The sequence below is a fragment of the Prionailurus bengalensis genome, chromosome E3 (genome assembly GCF_016509475.1).
Source record: "Prionailurus bengalensis isolate Pbe53 chromosome E3, Fcat_Pben_1.1_paternal_pri, whole genome shotgun sequence".
NCBI lineage: Eukaryota > Metazoa > Chordata > Mammalia > Carnivora > Felidae > Prionailurus > Prionailurus bengalensis.
The window spans coordinates 15074862-15096498 of NC_057357.1; the positions used below are offsets into that span (position 1 = coordinate 15074862).

General features: G+C 47.8%; 1 protein-coding gene across 1 annotated transcript in view; it reads left to right on the forward strand.

Moving 5' to 3' along the window:
* GALNT17 (polypeptide N-acetylgalactosaminyltransferase 17) overlaps nucleotides 1–20653 on the forward strand; it is a 451305-nt gene extending 430652 nt beyond the window's left edge. Inside the window, exons 10-11 of the mRNA XM_043559874.1 lie at nucleotides 18173–18340; nucleotides 19061–20653. Coding sequence (XP_043415809.1) covers nucleotides 18173–18340; nucleotides 19061–19189 — 297 coding nt within the window. The 3' untranslated portion in view covers nucleotides 19190–20653. The remainder of the gene's footprint in view (nucleotides 1–18172; nucleotides 18341–19060) is intronic.
* Nucleotides 20654–21637: the final 984 nt, after the last annotated feature.

The window sequence follows — 21637 nt, forward strand, 5'->3', positions numbered from 1 at the left end:
TCTCGCCATCCTAAAACAACTATGATCATTTCCGAGGTGGGCTTCCAGCCCTTGCGTTTTCAAAGAAGTATGTTGCCTTCCTAGGCTGTTCACAAATCGTTGAATTAATAACATCCCTTCTTCTGAAGGACAAGAAGAGGGAGGTGGAACCTACTGGTGAAGAAGTCTTCAGTGCCTTAGCACTTACCAGGAGCAGCGGCGAAAGAGGAAAACATTACAATAGCCTCACCCCCTGGCCATTTAGTGCTGAGAATTTCAGCGCTTCTTTGGAACAGCAACGTCTGTCAAATGGTTATTTTCAAAGACGTTGCTTGTTCAGAATGGAGACGGTCTGAGAACCTGGCCAGTCAGAGTTAAGGGCAGATCCTGAAGAGTTTATTGCTAGTGCAGCTCAGGCCATTGGTCTAAGATGTCTGAGTTCCCATCAGAGAAGGCCAGAGGAAGACCAAATGTCAGTAGCACAATGTTCTAGACTGTTCTTATCTACCGTCCTACCACCTGCCTGGCTTAGAAGGTAGGGGTGCCAGGTTTGGGACAACTTTCTGGAATCCCACCCACATGGGGACCACCAAGGGTACCATATACACTGACATTGGTTCCAGAAAAGGGCCTTTTGCAGATTTCTCTGTGCCGTGGTGGTGTCATCACCAACCCCCTTCCTGAGAGTGCTGCCCTGCATGGCCTCCTGGCTTCCTCCTGCAGCTACAGGGGCCAAGTGGCAGGTGACGGAGCCTACTTTTCAAGAGATTCCTATCTTGCCTTCCTGATACTGCTCCCAAAATTAAATGTCTGCAGGGCTTGAATCTGTGGCCCTCCATGGAAATGGAAATGTCAACCAGCCAAGAACTGAACACCTTCCCAAGAAGCCTTGCAGGAAGGCTTCGTGCACAAGGATGTGGGTTCTCGTCAGCTCGGGCTCACTGTCCCCTACTTAAATGGTTGGTTTGGCCATGCACAGGATAGGAGATTTCAACCTGGGGGACGTATGGTCACCCAAAGGCCCACGCTCGCACTCCAGATACTTTTTGTCATGGCATTCTCTGTTGGGAATGAGGCTCCTAATTCCAGTGCCAAGGTGGGTAGGAGCTAACGAGAGCCATGCATGGCTAAGTGGAGATCTCTGATCTCTGCACCTTAGCGAGACTGGAAATCAGGAAATGATACTTCACCCACATCTCACATCAAAGTTCATTTTTCCATGGTGATGCTGAGAGGTACCTTTCTGTGTGTGGTTGGCTTCTAAGCTGTGATCTTGGGCAAGACACTGAAGCTCCTCGTACTTCAGTTTCCTCCTCTGTAATGTAAATATCATAATAGTATCCACCTCATAGAGATGCTGTGTCAGTTAAACAAGCTAATCGATGAAAAGTTCTTAGACGAGGTCCACGGCACATGTCATATAAAGATGATGTCCATGGTGCTGAACGTGAGACCTTGGGAAAGCTTCAGTTTTCCCAAGAGTCAGTTAAAGGAACACAGTATTCTACTTTTTGAGGCTATAAAAACCAGTAACAAATAGCAGTGAAAACTTGAACATCCCCAGGCACTTTGAGCACCTCAAATCCTCGTATACCTTGCAAGCAGTAGATAGGACCAGTGATATCCAAGGTTCCTTCCAGTTCTCAGGTTTTGGGACACATGAGCCTTTCCATCATTCAGCTAGACTTCTAGCTTGGTTCAGTTCTTCAAGGCAATCTTACCTGGAAAGCGGGTTATTTGGAAAGATGGATGAGACATGGAGACTCCTACCGTCTAGGAATTCATAGTTAATTAAGGTGTTATTGTATAAAATAGCTTGGTGATTGGCTGAGTCCAACCACCAGCATTTTTTTTTTTACTTATCAAATTTTTGCATATTTGCAAAAATTAAAAAATTTGAGAACATGGTCCAGGTTCTGGAGAAAACTCCAGCCTCATAGGTTGCCGATAGAAATACAAATTGGTGCCATTTTTTTTTTTTGAAGGGAGTTTGGCAATCCTTACCAAAGCTACAGTATGCTTACTTTTTGACCTAGCAATCCCCTTGCAAAAATCTACACTGAAGATACATTTCCAACAATGTGAAAACACACATGTGCCCTCCTGTATTATTTGCAGTTGCAAAATATTGGAAACCACTTTAATGCCTATTCGTAGGCATAACATGGGCCATCCCTGTGAACTGGTACTGAGTGATTTCCCCGTACGGTTAGATGCAAAAGGCAAAGTACAAAGGAAGATGCTTAGTATGCTAACCGTTATTTAAGACAAATGGCCTCTGAAAAGTAAATACCTTTATCTGCTCATCTGTGCAAGAGATTCGGGAAGGATAAACCAGAAACTGATGAGATTGGTTGCCTGCTCGAGGTGGGTGAGAACAGGGTGGACAGAACGTGGGAGCAGAATAAGGAATGAAAGGGGAGTGACACCTCTCAGCGCAGTTTTCTGTCAAGTCCTGACTCTTAGAACCACGGTGATATTGAAAATCTCTGAGAAATAATAATGATTTCAACATTCAAAGCAGCTAAATGAATAACATAACTGCACTGTTGGATGGGGAAGAATAAAGCCAATCTCCATGGCTTGGAACCGGTTTGGACAGTTTTGACTGGATTCTAGAAACTTAAAGGCAAAAAGAACCATTGCCAATAACGCATTCTAGTCAGTAAGCTTGTTTTCCACAGGAGTCTGGGTTAACAATTCTGAAACTACTGTATGTGAACAAGTAAGTATATAAAGTATGGATAACGGACATGATTTCACTCATATGTGGAATTTGGAAACGTAACAGATGTTCATATGCGAAGGGCAGGAAAAGACAAAAACGGAGAGGGAGGCAAACCATAAATACAGAGAACTCTTAAATATGGAGAACAAAATGTGGGTTGATGGGGGTTGGGGGTGGGGAAAATCGGTAATGGACATTAAGAAGGGCACTTGTTGGGATGCGCCTTGGATGTTATATGTAACTGATGAGTCACTGGAGTCTATTCCTGAAGCCAAGACTACACGGTGTGTTAACTAACTTGAGGATAAAAAGAAAAAAGGAAAAAGAAAGTGTGGATACTGGGAGCCTGGTCTCTTGCTGTTAGAGAAAGAGGTTATAAATAAGGAGAGGGTATGGCTAGAATGAATGTTGAGTTGCAATGTGAGGGATCAGGATGAAGTTATTTTATAGGTGTATGTAAAAATATATAAATATACACGTATAAAACATAGAGCGAGCTGTAGAAATAAATTTGTAGAAAATGTAGGCATAAAAACAAATGTGCCTATGGGTTGGTGTACATACATATATTTCCTAGCTCTGAGAGCGTCTAGAAGCAATACAATCCAGGAGCAGTGAACACATCTAGCACCCAGATTTTGGATGACCCCAGGGATGGAGCGGAAAATACAGGGTAAGCCTGGAAAACCTTGTGGGCGGTGTCAGAATTTTAAAAAGTGCTCTTCAAAAGGTGTTGTCTTCTCAATAGAACGTAGGAGCCACCCCGAAAGGAGTTCCTTATGTCCAAAGCTGGAACTATATAGCTGGAACAATAAAATATTGGATTGTCACTCATATGACTTTTTATTTATTTTTTTTAAGAATGCACATAAATTAATTTTTTTTCAAAATATGAAATTTATTGTCAAATTGGTTTCCATACAACACCCAGTGCTCATCCCAAAAGGTGCCCTCCTCAATACCCATCCCCCACCCTCCCCTCCCTCCCACCCCCCATCAACCCTCAGTTTGTTCTCAGTTTTTAAGAGTCTCTTATGCTTTGGCTCTCTCCCACTCTAACCTCTTTTTTTTTCCTTCCCCTCCCCCATGGGTTTCTGTTAAGTTTCTCAGGATCCACATAAGAGTGAAACCATATGGTATCTGTCTTTCTCTGTATGGCTTATTTCACGTAGCATCACACTCTCCAGTTCCATCCACGTTGCTACAAAGGGCCAGATTTCGTTCTTTCTCATTGCCATGTAGTACTCCATTGTGTATATAAACCACAATTTCTTTATCCATTCATCAGTGGATGGACATTTAGGCTCTTTCCATCATTTGGCTATTGTTGAGAGTGCTGCTATAAACATTGGGGTACAAGTGCCCCTATGCATCAGCACTCCCGTATCCCTTGGGTAAATTCCTAGCAGTGCTATTGCTGGGTCATAGGGTAGGTCTATTTTTAATTTTCTGAGGAACCTCCACACTGTTTTCCAGAGTGGCTGCACCAGTTTGCATTCCCACCAACAGTGCAAGAGGGTTCCTGTTTCTCCACATCCTCTCCAGCATCTATAGTCTCCTGATTTGTTCGTTTTGGCCACTCTGACTGGCATGAGGTGGTATCTGAGTGTGGTTTTGATTTGTATTTCCCTGATGAGGAGCGACGTTGAGCATCTTTTCATGTGCCTGTTGGCCATCCGGATGTCTTCTTTAGAGAAGTGTCTATTCATGTTTTCTGCCCATTTCTTCACTGGGTTGTTTTTCGGGTGTGGAGTTTGGTGAGCTCTTTATAGATTTTGGATACTAGCCCTTTGTCCGATATGTCATTTGCAAATATCTTTTCCCATTCTGTTGGGTGCCTTTTAGTTTTGTTGGTTGTTTCCTTTGCTGTGCAGAAGCTTTTTCTCTTCATGAGGCCCCAGTAGTTCATTTTTGCTTTTAATTCCCTTGCCTTTGGGGATGTGTCGAGTAAGAGATTGCTCCGGCTGAGGTCAGAGAGGTCTTTTCCTGCTTTCTCCTCTAGGGTTTTGATGGTTTCCTGTCTCACATTCAGGTCCTTTATCCATTTTGAGTTTATTTTTGTGAATGGTGTGAGAAAGTGGTCTAGTTTCAACCTTCTGCATGTTGCTGTCCAGTTCTCCCAGCACCATTTGTTAAAGAGGCTGTCTTTTTTCCATTGGGTGTTCTTTCTTGCTTTGTCAAAGATGAGTTGGCCATACGTTTTGTGGGTCTAGTTCTGGGGTTTCTATTCTATTCCATTGGTCTATGTGTCTGTTTTTGTGCCAATGCCATGCTGTCTTGATGATGACAGCTGTGTAGTAGAGGCTAAAAAGTCTGGGATTGTGATGCCTCCTGCTTTGGTCTTCTTCTTCAAAATTACTTTGGCTATTCGGGGCCTTTTGTGGTTCCATCGTATGACTTTTTAAAAATGCATGAGTCCACAGTGACAAACTCATGGAGAGAAAGGATAGCTCTTCCTTCAGTAGAAGTCCGCTTAGCAAATGTAGAAGGAATGTGGAAAGTGCAAATCACCCCGAGGCAGTCATGCCAGTAATATCTGTTGAAGTCCAGAAGTAACAATGGACGCTAAACTTGGTGGGTGAAAATATGATGAAAACGGAGATATTTTCAGTTTCTGAGTATCTCCCTTTATAAAGGGAAAATAGTAACTTCACAGTTGAGAAGCCCAAAAGACACCGCCTTAACCAAGTGATCAAGGTTAACGTCACTAGTAATGAGACCTCACAGACCCCTGATCTGATGCCCTGAGAAGGGCACAGCCTCACCTCTGTGGTTTGTCTTGTTAAAAATGCACAACTATGACTTTAATTGTGAGAAAACATCGGACAAACCCAAATTGAGGGACATTCTACAAAATAATTGCCTGGTACTCTTCAAAAGTGTCAAGGTCATTAAAAACAAGGGAAGACTGAGGAGCTATCCCAGACAGGAGGAAATTAAGGAGACGTGAGAACAGAATGCAGTGGGGGATCCTGGAAGAGAAAACATAGATGGAAACTGCTGAAATTTCTGGGAGGTCTCTGGATTAGTCCATAGGATTGTACCAGTGTGAATTCCCTGGCTTGGGTGATCATACCATGATTATGTAAGATACTAACTTTCGGGTAAGCTGGATGCCAGGTATACTGGGAACTCCCCGTACTATATTTGCAAATTTTTTGTAAGTCTAAAATGACTTTGACCTAAAAAGTTTTAAAAAAACATCTTTTGAGAGGTCTAGTTGACTGGAATTATTGGTGGAGAGGTCAAGGGAAGGGGTGAGGGAGGTTGGAGGTGATACTCCCTTGGCTTCACCAGGAGGTAGATAGTGGTGCCATTGTTGAGATTGGAGACATGGGTTTTGGAGGATGATGTGAGTTCTGTTTGGGGCGGTGTGAGTTTGGGGGGGGTGGGTCTTGGAAACCCCCACAGTGATGTCCTCCAGGCAGCCGAACATTCCAACCAGGTGCTGAGGACAGAGCGGGAGAGGCAGATGGGGCTTTGGTGGGGGGGGGGGGTGCACCAAGGGAGAGCAGAGCACCGATCCTAGGACAGACCCTAGCGTGGCTCCACATTTAATGCTGCTTCTCCTCTAAAGGGGTGGCTTTAGAGATGTAAAGCTGAGTTCTGAGAGTCCCCTCCAAGTCCACTCCAGGCAAGGGCATGTGAGATTTGGATCAAACTGGGGGAATGAAGTGGGGGGTGGGGAAGAGAAAGGCAGGAGCGTAGCAGGAGACCCTGCTGTGGGATCCAGCCTTCCCCGGATCAGGGATCCAACTAGAAGTTACCCACAGACCTAGGCAGAGAGAGCCCTATGGTCCAGGTAGCCACCTGGGGGTACTCGGCTTCCCGGAAGTATTGTCGGAGCTCTTGGGCCAGCAACCCTTAGACAGATAGCTCTGAGAACAGGCAGAGAACGGGAAGGAAGCTGGGAGTGGCCGAGTGCCGGGAAGGAGCGGGGCCAGGAAATGCTGGCCCCATGAGGCCACGTGGGAGCCCATCGGAAAGAAAAGAAGTCTGGTGAATTAGAAACAAGGCCCAGTTCTCAACTGGCACATGAGGTCAGGGGGGAATAAGAACAACAAAACACAGGGCTTCCTGTGCCCCATGCCTTCTTCTCACTAATTTACTTAATTCCACAACTACCCTATGACTTAAATTGTAAAATTATCCCCATTTTGAAAATGAGGAAATAGAGTCTCACAGGGCTTAAGGCCTCAGATCATAAAACCATTACGTGGCAGAGCTTAGATTTCTAGAGCAGGCTCCACGGTCCAAGTCTTTAGCCATATAATAGACTGCCTCGTTGATGACACAGCACAAAGCCAGGAACCCTGTTTCAATTGGCAAAAATGAGAAGGTGAGACAGATTTAATTAAGATCTTGCTAAAAGGGGAGCCAAGTGTTTGCCGGCATTTCCACACTGCACCCAGATAACAATCCTACCTTCTTATGTCACGCCACAGAGGCAAGAAAGAAATGTATCTGTTCATTGCAAAATAGAGTCTTTGCTTCCTGTAACTCAGGGTGAGCTTTGGAGGCATGCTTAGGAGTTGTCTCCAGATCTCTGGGGATTGGAGTGAACTATCCTGCTTGCCAGCCCCTCTCCCACTCAGCTCCTCTAACCCTCATCCTGGTGCTGCCCTCATTCCAGAAGGCTCCCAGCTCTCTCCACAAAGTTATGGTGGCCAGACCCTGCCATCCCCCGCCTCCACTGGCGATGCCTTTCGTCTATCCACTCCTCAACCTATCTCTGCAAGAAAACCACCCCCAAGGTTTTGTGGCATGAATGTGTTTCTCCGTTCGTTCTTGGTAGCGGTGCATTTTCTGGAAATCTAACGCTTTCATCAAGCATGATGAGTCCTAATGGTGGAAGAAGACTGAAGAGGGAGGCCTTTGGAACCATCCAGTCCCCCAGGAACTAGCTCTCCCTACACAAAACATATCTGGTTCTATTGCCTACCTTCTAAGCTCCCAGGTAGATTTTTAAGTCACTTTATTGAAGTAGAAGATCAGCACAATACACGTCATCTATTTAAAGTGTACACTTGGATGAGTTTTGACAGGGTACGTGCCTACAGATCTCCCTTCCTGATCAAGCTACGCAACATTTCCATTTCCCCCCCAAAGATCCCCCCTGCCCCCGTTCTCCGCCCCCAGCTGCCAAACACCATGTGTCTGCTTGAGATACAGTTGGAGACATTTTTCTTCCCTATTCATTTTGGGATCAGGCACACTCTGGACAGTGACAGAGGAAGTCTGTTTGTTTTTAAGAATGCACACATGCACGCGTAATCACCAGAAACCACTCCTTCGGCCAAGCAGCAAACGAATACATTCAGCCTACAGCAGGTTCAAATCGATGGAACCCGTCTCCCTGTGTCCGGAGTAGAAGGTGGGGAAAATGCATTTTTTTCATTTAACAGTGTGTTTCTGCACTGACTAGGCCTGGTTTTAAAATGACAAGAAAGACCCTTAATGTGAAAGCAATTGCAAGCCATGTTTTTATGGACAATTCGATGGATTGTGCTGTGCTCCAGAGTCATTCCACAATCATTTGGCTGGTTTTTGTTTATTTGGCTATAACCTGCATATTTCAGTTTTCCCTCAAGGCTGTTCAATGTGGGTTAATAGTTGTGTGTGCCTCTTAGATCATCTCAAATAGAAAATTCTTTTTCTCTGCTAAATGAGAATTAATTGTATTTGAGCTCAGAGGGTTTGTTTTTTTTTTTTCCTAATGCACTAGGGTTGTGGATAATGGCATTCGTTTCTCCTCTTGGGCCCAGCAGCCAAACCTAGAATAATCCCATTCAATTCAAAAGGCATTTATAGAGCGTTTGCTTTCTGCAAGATACTTTCTCACTCCTTGTGCAATATAAAAACGAGTAGGATGCTGCCGTCCTAAAACAATAGCAGCAACAACAACAACGAAAAGCTATAGCAAGGAATGTCACAGAACACACAAGTAGGTAAGCTGAACGAGATCGCATCTGGGCGGGGGCTTTGTGGAACCAGGGGAGATCCGATAGGGGTAGGGTGGGGATATATTCCACACAGGGAAGACTTCTGGCTGTTTTTGAGAGATCTCAAGTTACCTGTTGGGCCGAGCCAAGAAACCAAGAGTTACAGCTGAAAAGCTAAGCTGGGGACTTACAATAGAAGATCATGGTTAAAAAAAAAAAGTTTATTCTTAAATCAGAGGGTACTAGAGCAACTGAAGGTTGAAGCAGAGACTGATGGGATTTGAACATGCAGGAGTAGGAAGGACAAGTAGAAACTGGAAGGGCCTGGAGGTGGGAGATCAGGAGGAAACACAGGAGAGGGGAATGGGAAGACTTGTAGCTTTGGGGATGGGAGAGCGCGTAGGGGGGGAGATGACCCAAGGTTGCAAACTTAGAGCCTGGGAAGAGCTCAGGAGTACGGGTAAATAACAGGGAGCTGATTGCCTGTGGGCCATAACTGGGGAAGTGAGAGGCAACAAGTCTGGGGCAGTTACCGACTCAGAGGAGGAAGCTTCACCCATTGGCTCCTCAGTGGAGCACGTGATGGGTGAGTGCATGCTTCTCCCGCTCTTTGTGGGATTGCGTCGCTAGAACGTCGCAGTGAGCGTCGCAGTGAGCGTCGTACTGAGGTGGCAAATCCCACAGACAGTGGCTTGGCCGTCACTTTGTGGGGGAGCACGTGGGCAGAAGGTGAGAAGTCAGCTTCCAACGACAGAGCAGTTTAGATACTTTGAAGGGTCTGCCCACCGCTGCGTAACCAGATGCCAAATCAACGACAACAAATATCATTTTAAGCCCATGCTAGCTGCACAAAAAGTGGTTGTGTCCATTACAATGATTTGCTGCATTAACAAATCACCCCAAGACACTTTCAGATAAAGAATCTGAGAGGGTTTCCTATGACAGATAGTCACCAAAGGAAATACTTCTTCTTGTAGAAGGAGATTGAGCTCAGAAGAGTGTCCTGAGGAAAGAATGAATTATAAACAAAGAAATTTATAAACATACAAGTAAATCCAAAGAAACATTTCTTGGGGCACCTGGGTGGCTCAGTTGGTTAAGCGTCCGACTTTGCCGCAGGTCATGATCTCACGGTCCGTGAGTTCGAGCCCCGCGTCAGGCTCTGTGCTGACAGTTCAGAGCCTGGAGCCCATTTCAGATTCTGTGTCTCCCTCTCTCTCTGCCCCTCCCCTGTTCATGCTCTCTCTCTGTCTCAAAAATAAATAAACGTTAAAAATTAAAAAACAAAAAAAACAAAAAAAACATTTCTTACATAATAAGAATAATGTCTACATTGGGGCACGGAAATATAACCAAAGGCTGAGCAGTTAAAAGGAGGTGATCAAATTTAGTGTCCTAACATCCTTGAATTTTATTGAGTGGAGTAGACATTTGAATATTGAATAATTTGCAGGGCACCTGGGTGGCTCAGTCAGTTAAGCATCGGACTTAGGCTCAGGTCATGATCTCACGGTTCATGGGTTCGAGCCCTGCCTCCAGCTCTGTGCTGATAGCTCAGAGCCTGGAGCCTGCCTCAGATTCTGTGTCCCCCCCCCCCTCTCTCTCTGCCCCACCCCCGCTTGTGCTCTGTCTCTCTCTGTCTTTCAAAAATGAATAAACATTACAAAAATAAAATTTAGAATATTGAATAATTTGCTCAGTAGTTAATACTACATTTCAAGAGTGAACCGTAAAATAATAGAAATGAATAGAATTTCCAAATCCATAGAGGAGAACAATGAAATATGATAATATTCCAACAAATCAAACGGAACCAATCCCAACTAAAGCAAATAAAGGAGAAAAGGGAAACAGAGAAGGCTGGATGCACAGAAAGCACAAAGAAGGATGGTAGAAATAAGGCCATATATATCATTAAGTGCAATAAAAACAAATTGACTAAACATTTTGGCTAAAAAACATAGATTGTCACCCTAGTTCTTTTTTTTTTTTAATCCAGGAGTATTCTGTTTCCAAGAGACACATCTAAACATAGGAGAGAGAGGGGCGCCTGGGTGGCGCAGTCGGTTAAGCGTCCGACTTCAGCTCAGGTCACGATCTCATGGTCCGTGAGTTCGAGCCCCGCGTCGGGCTCTGGGCTGATGGCTCAGAGCCCGGAGCCTGCTTCCGATTCTGTGTCTCCCTCTCTCTCTGCCCCTCCCCCGTTCATGCTCTGTCTCTCTCTGTCTCAAAAATAAATAAACGTTAAAAAAAAAAAAAATTAAAAAAATAAATAAATAAATAAACATAGGAGAGAGAGGTTGAAAGTAAAGGCATGGAAACAGGCAATTCTAAAGGGCAGGATGCTGGGGTAACTAAACAAAGCACCTTCCACACAAAACGGATTCTTAAAAATGAAGTGTTCTGTTTCATGACAATGAAAGTCACCAGGATGGTAGAATCCTTCTCGGCTTGGGTGCTCCTCTCACATCTGTTATCTTCTCCCCTCTTTCAGTGCAACCACTTGGGTTGAGACCTTCATCAGCCCCTTCGCCTTCCATCATGTCCCGTGGCAGGTCATTGCCCATTTGGCAGCCAGTGTGGTTTTCCCACAAGTCAGGTGGCTCCTCAAGAAAAAGCCCCAATCCCTAAGCACCGTGTGTCCACATAATGCAGTCTCATCTGCACTCTCTCCCACCTCCCTGCTTCTGCCCCATCACAGCCATCATGCTCCCTCATGGTGAGCTATGCCTAGATCATCCAAAACCCTGCATTTCTTCTGGTCTCTAGGCCTTTGGATATGTGCTCGCCTTGTCTGATCTGATCTGCCCTCTCCTACTCAGTTGTTCGGCTGACTCCAACAAGGCTTCACTCAAATGCCCCTTCTTCTTGGATGCCTTTTCTGACCTCCCTTTTCTGAATCAGGGCCTCTTCTGCTCTGGCTATAAGAGCCCACTAAGAGGTGGGGATAGAGCCATGAACAAAAAAGACAAAACTTCTGTCTCTTGCCTCTCACATTCTACTGGATGGAGCCAGACAACAAACCCTATAGATAAGGAGAAGATATCATCTGTAAGGAGATAATATGTGCTTGGAAGGATATAAAGCAAGAAAAGGGATATAGAATACACGGTGAGGGTGAAATTTTAAGTAAGATGGTCCAGAAGATGACATTTAAGCAGGAACTTGGAAGAGGTGAGAGAGTGAGCCATTCAAATACCGGGGAAGGAACATTCAAGAGAGAAGAACGGCCAATGCAAAGACTCTGAACAGGAACAAGTATGGCCTGTTCATGGACCAACAAGGAGTCCAGTGTGGCTGGAGTGGAGTCAGCAAAGGGTACAGTGGTAGAAGTTGAGCTATTATTAGGTAGCATTGGGTCTTTGTAGCCCTTTGTAAGGATTTGACTTTTATTTTGAAGGAAATGGGAAGCCTTTGGAGGATGTTGACCTGACTCCAACTTGAAAGAACATAATTTTAAATAATGTAATATTTTAAAAGCAATCATTGATTGCCAATATGGCAATCCAATGCCATATTGAAAAAAAAGACCAAGGGAGGCAAGGGTGAGAGCTGGGAGACAAATTAGGAGGCCATTGTACTAATCTAGTCAAGAGACAAATGTGGCTGGGTACAGCGAGGTAGCAGTGAAGGTGAAATCTGAGTATAGTTTGCTAATGGTTGAATATGGTGGGTCAGGGGAAGAGGCGAGGACAAAGCCAAAGTGTTTGGACCCAGCAACTGGAAGGATGGAGTTCTCATTACCAAGATAGAACCAATACTGTTTTCATCCTATAAATCTGAAATGTTTATTAGAGCCCCAAATTATGTCCAGTGGCGAGTTAGATAGACAAATCTGGAATTGAGGAGAAAGTTTGGTTCGGAGATAGAAACTTGGCACAATTAGCCAAGTTAGCGTATAGATGCCACTGATAGGCCCTAGAATGGCAGGCTCTCCAGGAGAGGTGGTTTCACCTGCACCCTGCATAGTTTCTGGCCCACAGTTGGTGCCCCACAGAAAGACTAAGAAAAAACAATTGAAGTTGGTAATTAATGAATCCTGCTGACCTTCAAGAGAGCAATCTCAATGCAGAGTGGTGGTAGCAGCCAAATTGCAATGCACTAAGGAAAGAGAGCAGAAAACCAAGAAAAAAATAAGGAGAATGAAAGCTGTGACTGGAGATTTTCTGGGCATAAAGATCTGGTTATGCTTGCAGCTTGGAAGAAATGAAGGAGAAGGGAGAAATAATGACTTAAGGTACCTGCGGAGCCAGGAGGAGACGGAGCTGAAGGAAATGAGCAAATGTGAAGGAAGGAAAGTATTGAAGGGTAGAGAAGGTAACTTCTCCGCAAAGTGGGAGGCAAAAATCCTCTTGACCAGTGAGGGCCCAAGCCACCACGCTACAGGTTAGGATGAAGGGCACATTTTAAGAATCTAGACCTTGCTGGGGATGGGAAGGATGCGGGCTGGCAGAGTCACGTGAGGCAAATGATAAGATGACTTGGGGCACCATTGGAATATGGGTCCACAGAGGGTGCAGGCAGTTGGCACCTGGCCCTGACCCTGTGGAAGCAGGAGCCAAGGGCACCTGCAGAGCCAGCAGTCCTGAGCGACCAGGAGGTACCAGAGTGGCTGCCGGTGGCTCACAGAGATATATTAAAGACCCTGCTTGCACTAGCAATGGACATTCCAAAAAGGAAATTAAGAAAACAATATCATTGACAGTAGCATCAAAAAAGATAAAATACTTAGGAATACACTAACCAAAAAAGTATACGTCTTGTACACTGAAAATTACAAAACATTGTGGAAAAAAAATGGAAGACCTAAATAAAAAAAATATACACTGTGTTCTTCGATGGAAAGACTTAACTGCTGTTATGGCAGTACTCCCTGAGTTAATCTACCGATTCAGTGCATTACCTATCAAAATTCCAACTCCCTTTTTTGCACAAATGGAAAAGATAATCCTAAGATGCATGTGAAAATGCAAGGGACCCAGAGTGGCCAGAACAATATTGAAAAAGAACAAAGTTAGAAGACTCACACTTCCAATTCTTTTTTTTAAATATAATTTATTGTCAAATTGGCTAACATACCGTGTGTACAGTGTGCTCTTGGTTTTGGGGGTAGATTCCCCCCCCCCCCACGCTTCCAATTCTTAAACTTACTACAAAGCCATACTAATCAAGCCATTCTGGTGCTATCATAAGGATAGGCACATAGATCAATGGAACAGAATTGAGAGTCCAAGAATAACCCTTCACATTTATAATCAGTTAATTTTTTTAACAAGGATGACAAGACAATTCAACAGGGAAGAATAGTCTTGTCAACAAATGATCTTGGGACAATAAACAGTCACCTGAAAAAGAATAAATCTGGACCCATACCTTACCTCATATTTGAAATTAACTCAAAATGGATCAAAGATCTAAAGGTAAGAGCTTAAACTCTAAAATTCTTAGAAGACATAGAGGTAACTCTTCATGACCTTGGGTTTGGCACTGTTTCTTGGACATGATATCAAAAGCACAAGCAACCAAAGGAAAAAAACTGATAAATTGAACTTCCTCAAAATTAAAAACTTTTGTGCTTCAAAGGACACTCTCAAGAAAGTGGAAAACCAACCCATAGAATGGGAGAAAATACATGAACTCATACATATACCTGAAAAAGATCTGGCATCCAGAATATATAAAGAACTCTTACAACTCAACAATAAAAGGACAATTTGTCCATGAAAAAAAAAATGGGCAAAATATCTGAGTTGACATTTCTCCAAAGAAGATCTACAAAGTGGCCAGTAAGCACATGAAAAATGCTCGATGGCATTAGTTATTAGGGAGATGTAAATCAAAACCACAATGAGATACCACTTCACACCCAGTCGATGACTAGAATTTTTTTTTAAGGAAAGAAAACCAGACAGTAACAAGAGTTGGCCAGGATGTAGATGAATTGGAACCCTGGGCATGTAAGCTGGTACAGCTGCTTTGAGATAGTTTGGCAACTTCTCGAAAAGTTAAGCACCAATTTACCATATGACCCAACAATTCGCATTTCTACTTCTAGTTATATAGTTAAGAGAATTGAAAACCTATGCCTCACAAAAACTTATATGGGAATGTTCATAGTGGTATCATTCATGATAGCCACAAAGTAGAAAAAAGCCCAAATATCCATCACTTGGTCCATGGGTACCCAGAATAGTCAAGAGGAAAATGAGATACTCCTACACCACCTTGGAGGGAGACACCAGAGCATGTTGCACCAAAGACTTGAGAGGAGATGCCGTGGGGGTGGGAGAGTTACAGAAGACCCTGTGGAATGGAGAGAATCGCCCTGAAGTCTAGGAAAGTTGAGGACAGGCTATTCTAGAGGAGGGCCAGTAAATAGCTTTTCTAGTCAGGGAAACAGCTGGAGCAAAGCCTTGGGGGCGGAAAAGCCTATTGTACCTGTAGAGGACAGGGAGCAGAGGTCCTTAAGGAAGGAATACCACGTCTGGGGAGCTGGGAGGTAGACTAGACAGTGGTCCAAAGACACCACAAAGACTCATGATCCGGGACTGAGACAAGGAGGAGGATGTGGTCGGCATGAGGTCCAGACACGCACCACGTGCATGAGAAGCAGTGTGAGATCTGTTGGCATAACTTTAGTACCATCGTCCTTTCAGACCGCGGTCCCCTTCCCACGACCCTTGGCCAGGTCTGCAGAGCCTCTGCTTGTGCCCTCCTCGTATGGGTCTTTGGCTTGGGAAACCACCTTCCCCCAGATTGGAAATCCTATAGGACCCTCCTCAACCCTCCCTGCCCAACTCCCTTGGGGCTGGCACTTGGCCTTTGCAGGTCCTACTGGCTGGGATCTCGTCCTTTGCTCACAGACCCTCAGAAAAGAGAGCCTCTGACTCCTGGTGGCATTTAGCTTCGCTCTTTAAACATCTGGGTCACAGATATGCTCAGTTAATTAATGTTCTTAGCACTGTTCATTTGCCTGCTGGATAATAGATTGATTCATAATTTCAATAAGCAGCTGTGTATATCTTTCCCCTGAACATAAAGGCAGCCTGCTGTCATTCATCACTTTGCATTTGGTGAATTTGAGTATATTCAGAGAGACATTGTTTAGGGAGGGGTGAGGAGGGCTTCTGATTTTATCTTTTTGCCTCTAACAATCACTCTGATTTGGAACTAATTTGGGTTTAAAGCACACGTTACCCGCATCTCTCACAAGGGCACTTAATAAAGCCCCTGTCACTTGTTTCAGAGGGCGCCAGGTGGGCTCTCCTTTGGCGATCAAAGCAAAGGGTTTCTGAGTGGTTGTCCTCAGGAATGAGGACCCCTGCAGAAAATCCCGTCCCCTGGAGAAGAGGCACTGAGCAGAGCTGCCTCCTTGCTCCATTCCTGACCAGAAATGCCCAGGCTCTCGGGAGGAGCCCAGGGTCACGTAGGAGGAGGCCCTTCTGCTGCCCAGCTCTGGCCCAGGGCGGCCAACCATCGGGTCTCTAGGGTCCCAAGGAGAGAGGCCAGGACCCTGCCAGGTGACCAAATGTCCTCATGCCTCAGTTTCTTCGTCTTTAAAATGCAGAGAGCAGTAGAAACCTATCTCAGAGTTGTCGTAAGAATTACGTTCTTTATCTGCGAGAACTTAGAGATGCTTAGAAATGGTGCAGGGTATGCCTTTAATACACGCAAGCTGGTCATTTTGTTTTTTAATTCATTCAGCACCAGCTGTATATTAACGATCTTCACTCCTGCCCCCGCCCACCTCCTAGGACGTGAGAGCAAAAATGAGAGATGTATCTTCCTGTCTCATTGCCCTCACCAGCCTGCATTGGCGTTATCTCAGGGGGAACATAGCCCCGTCCTTACATTCCCAGAAACCTGTTCCCAGGCTGGGCACACAGAGAACTCTTCAAAACATGCCTGTTGGAGTTTAAACGAATAGACATGGCCGCGTCTTTTAAATGATGTCGTTCACCACGTTGATAACATCCACAAACACGTTTTGAGCACTTGGTCTGTCATTTTCCCCCAGCAAGGAATGAAGTTAATTAGACGCAGTCTCTGGCCCCCAAAAGAGTGCGAAAGACAGCTGGATGCATTCCCTCAAAAGTTGGTATCCAGGATTATAAACAACGTGGACGAGTGGGAGAGGGAGGCCACTGAAGTAGCATGGACCCCGCCGCGGGAAGGGTTGATAGGCAACAGCATCTGTGTATCAGTCAGCTCTTGCTGCGTAACAACTACTCCAAACCTTAGTGGTTTATCGTTGCCCATGAGTCTATAGGTCAGCCAGACGGTTCTGTGATCTGGACCAGGCTCGGCTGACTTCAGCTGGGCTCATTCACACATCTCCTGGCAGCCAGGACCAGAGGGCAGCCGAGGGCTGCCAAATCTAGGACAACCTCATCCACTTGGCCGGTGGTTGGCTGGCTGTTGGTTGGCCCACCTGTCCCTCCTCCTCTGGCAGGCCATCCAGAGCTACCTGCCAGGGTGGCAGCAGGTTTCCAAGAGCAAGAGGGTGGAAACATGCAAGGCTAAAGGGCTAGTCTAGCATGTGGCACATCCTCCCTTCCGCTATGTTCTGTGGGCCAGAGCAAGTCGCCGGTTTTCAAGGGATGGGGAAATAGAGTCCACTTCCTGATGCACGTGGCTCTAAAAGTCACAGTGCCCAGGGTGTATAGAAGGAAGGAGTGAAGGATGTGGCTGTTTTGGCAATCTACCACAGTCCCCCAGGATTTGTTGCTGTGCGTGGGGCCGTCAACAAGTGCCAGGACTGTGTCGCACATTTAGGACGCTTCTGCTTTTTCATCACTGTAAATAATGGTGCAGTAAAGACCCTAGACATGAACTCGTGTTTGTGGTTGCGATCCTTACCTTGGGATGGATGTCTGAAGGGGAATTTATTGGGTCAAGAGAAGAAAACATTTTAACAGCATGGAGCCTATATGTTGAAATTCCCTTTTTGACCGGCTGTAGCAACTTACCCCCGCTCCAGCCCATGACAAAACGGGAATAGGGTTGTTGCTGTTGTTGTTGTTGTTTTAATGCGGTATCGCGTTGCTGTTTTAGTTTCTTTATTTTGACACCTATCAGGTTGAATGCTTTTTAATGCGTTTCTTTTTTGGTGAGCTGCCTCTTTGGGCACTTTACAGCAGGGTGGAATGAATGAACGAATCCCAACTTACAAATGGGGAGGAAACGCCGGCTCAGAGAGGTTAAGTGACTGCTTCGAGGGGGCCCCGCCAGCTGGAAGCAGAGCCAAGCTTTGAAATCAGATGTCCTGTGCTTTGACTGATCCCTGCTCCCCCCGTGTTGCTGAGCAGAAGGCTAGAATCCAGAGACGCTGACCGAGGGCATGCTTAGAAGAAAATCAGACCGGCCCTGGGGGAGCAGGATCCAGCCAGGGAGGGGGCTTCCTGAGCAGGGCTCGCCTGTGAATTGAGTGTTTGCTGGCCAGGACCGCGGCACTGGCAGAGGCCTGGATGAGACGTGCGAGCCCGAGCCCCCTCTCCCCACCTCTCGTCTGCTCTCTCCCCAGCTTGCTCGCTACACCAAGGAGGGCTTCCTGCACTTGGGAGCCCTGGGGACCACCACGCTCCTCCCTGACACCCGCTGCCTGGTGGACAACTCCAAGAGTCGGCTGCCCCAGCTCCTCGACTGTGACAAAGTCAAGAGCAGCCTGTACAAGCGCTGGAATTTCATCCAGGTGGGTACCCCCTGGGAAGGGCCAGCACCCCAGAGCAGGTAAGGCTGCTGCAGACCACAGGGAAGTCCGACCTCCCCAAGGAACGGTGCCCAGGAAAGCACACCAAAGGTCTCCAGCCCCGGGCCAGCCTCGTGAACCCAGGGCACGTCCAGGGGGAACCGGCGGTGGCGGGGGCCTTCCACCTGGGACAGCTTCCGGGTCCCTTCGGCAGCACCAGGCCGGCTGGGCTCCGGCAGATCTCGGGAGGGGAGTGTGGACGATGTCCCTGAAATCTGCTAAGTGTCTACAGCCACTGCGATTGAGAAAGCCAGACCTTCAATATCCCTGCAAATTCCGCATTCCCACACCGTCGCCCATCGGGGCCAGTCCCCTGGCTCAGCCATTCAGACTTGGTGAAGCCGATGGCCATTCTGACTTCAGGGTTTCTGGATGGTCCCTCCCCCTGGGCAATTTTGGTGGGACTGTTCCCCAGGAGAGGCCACGCGCCAGGCCTCTTTCTCTGTCTCTCTCCCTGTCTCTCTTTCCCTGTCTCTCTCCCTCTCTCTCTGCCTTTCGGTCTCTTTTTCTCTCATGGTCTGGTCCCTCTCTTTCTCTCTCTATCGGTCTTATTCTCTATATCTCTGTCTCCGCCGATCTGTGTCCGTTCTCTGTGTCTCTGTCTCTGTGTCTCTCTCTGTCTCCCTGTCTATGTCTCCATCTGTCTCTCCGCCTTTTACCTAGAATGGAGCCATCATGAATAAGGGCACGGGGCGCTGCCTCGAGGTGGAGAACCGGGGCCTGGCTGGCATCGACCTCATCCTCCGCAGCTGCACGGGACAGAGGTGGACGATTAAGAACTCGATCAAGTAGCGGGGAGGAGCAGGGGCCCCCGGAGCCTGGCCCCCGGGACAAGGTCTGCCCGTCTTCTGGGCCAGCCGCACTGGTGAAGAGACAGCGAGGAGCCAGCCGGGGCGCAGCAGCCCTTCCGGGGCTTCTCCAGGGGCCCCGGATGGAGACTTGGTGTCCCCAGTGGGCGCTCAGCTGCCGTGAGGCTCGTGCCCCCTGGAAAAGCCCCCCGACCCTTCTCTGGGAACCCGGGAGCCGTGTCTTCTGCAGCCTGGATGTGGACCTCGTACCATGGAGTGAACCCCCCACGTCCTCCTCGTCGTCTTTGCAGCCACAATCAGGACTGGGACCGACAGGGGCCCCTCCTCGTCCTCGTCTCTTGCAGCTGCAGCAGCTCCTGAGTGCCACCCCGACCCTCGGCAAGGTGGGGGGTGGCGCTCAGTCACGTCCTATCTGCCCCTCCTCAGAGGAGGCAGTCAGGCCCTGGGACTCCGTTTCCCTGGAGGTTGCTTCTGCCCCGATGCCCATTTGCAGCCCGAGGCAGCCTCCACCCCAACCCTTAGCGGCAGACGGCTTTGGCGGCTACGGCCCTGGACTTTTCTGGACCCTCCCTGAGATGGCGTGGAAGGAATGAATGCTTCCATGGTTACCAGGGCGCTAGGCTCTCGCGTTCCGGGGCCAGCTGCTCTGCCCGTGTCCGCAGGGAGCCAGACACAGAAAGAGGCTGAGCACGTAGGGAGGTCATGGCTGTGAGGGGCCCTCCGGGCTGGAGCCGGGCCAGTGCGGCTCTGCCCTCCGGGAGACCAGGGGGCCCTGACTCATGACCAGGGAGGCCGCCATGGGAGCCTCCACCTGGAGCTTTAGGACTGAGGCCAGCACAGCACGGGGGTCGGGGCGGGGTGAGGGCAGGACCCTGGAAAATGCTCCGGGTTCATCTCATCTCACCCCATGCTCTGCTGGCTGACAGGGGAGAAGGCAGTCGATTCCTCTCTGCAGAGTAATAATTGTTTTCGATTGCCCTCTGGTTAGGGTGCACTTGTAAATCAGAGTTAATATATGGACGCGTGTGCATGCCTACGAGTGTGTGTGCCTGCGTGGTGTGCGTGTGCGCGTGCATGTGTGTGTCTGGGCGTGCGCCTCCGAGTGTGTGATAGAGCGGGTGTCAGAGTGTGGCCTCGGGCTTGCCCCTTCGTCGCTCACCTGGATCGGGGCGAGGCTGCCAGAAGCATGGGGGGTTGGCCACGCATCTGTGGCCAGGAGGACGCGGCCCAGCCTGGCCCCATGTGGCGCCCCAGATGGAAGGCTGTCCTTTCTCCCGGGTCCCTCTCTGTCCCTCATGCTGTCCCCAAGGGCCAAGCCCTGCCCAGAACCAAATCCTGTAGTTGCCCGGTTTGGGGTTCACAGTGTCTCATTTGGTGGCATCTTATTGGTGATCCCCCTCCCCCAATTCCTCCCTTGTGAAATAAATACATGTGAGCACTTCCCCAAGCAGCCTTGTTTGCTTCTTGGTTCCTCCAGAGCCCGGGGTTTGGGGGGGGGAGTTCCTGGAACATGGCAGAGGGCTCTTTTGGGTGGGGGGTTTGGTCTTACTGTAAGCAAAAGCCGTCGGTCGCAGCACGAGGCTGTGACAAAGCCGGTCGGCACTTGCACTCCCCCCCCGAAGCAGGACAGAACCTGACATTTTGGTGCTCGTGTACTAACCCCCTTGCGGACCCCAGCTTAGGAGGCTCAGGCTGGTGCAGGAAGCGGAAAAGGGGAGGAGGGTTGAGGTGACCTGGCTGAGCCCCTCCTGCTCGTGGCAAAGTGAAATCCTTAAAGACTCCAGGCCTTCCATCATGGAAACGGGTATGGGACGCACGGTCAGGGGTCCCCTCAGCTGTGACAGTCCCTCTTCCCTTCGAAGAAGCCCAGAAGGTCCGTCTTCTTTGACGTCACACAAAACACAGACACGCGCACCAATGGCAGTTGCCATGTTTCTTTCGGGTTCTAAGAGAATCAGGGTCCAGGAGCGTGCTGACGGAAAATGCTGGAGTCTCGGGGTGACCGTGAAGTGAAAAGAGCTGAAGGTCTGCAGGTTCCCACGGGGCTCAAGGGATCATATCACAGTGTGATGCCTTGGGGGAGGAGTCCTACCCTGACTGCCCCATACTCCCTCTGTGTGGGTCTGAAAGTACAAATATGAAGACGGAATCATCCTGTTTTACCATTTGCTGAGGTTTTGATCCCAAATCCCGGTGAGGCACCAGGTAGGGCCTGGGAGGCCCAGGGAGGCCTGGGAGGCCTGGGAGGGCACCAGGGAGAATCCTTCATTCTACAGGAAATGGGCCAAATGGCCTCAAACCAAAGTAAGCCTCGAGGCCTGCTCAGTTCTCTGAGGGAACAGGAGCCCACACCCTCTGGGGCTCTAGCACCCTCACTGGATGTGGGAGTCCTTGGTACTCCAAGCCGAACCCTTAAGAACACAAGGCAGCA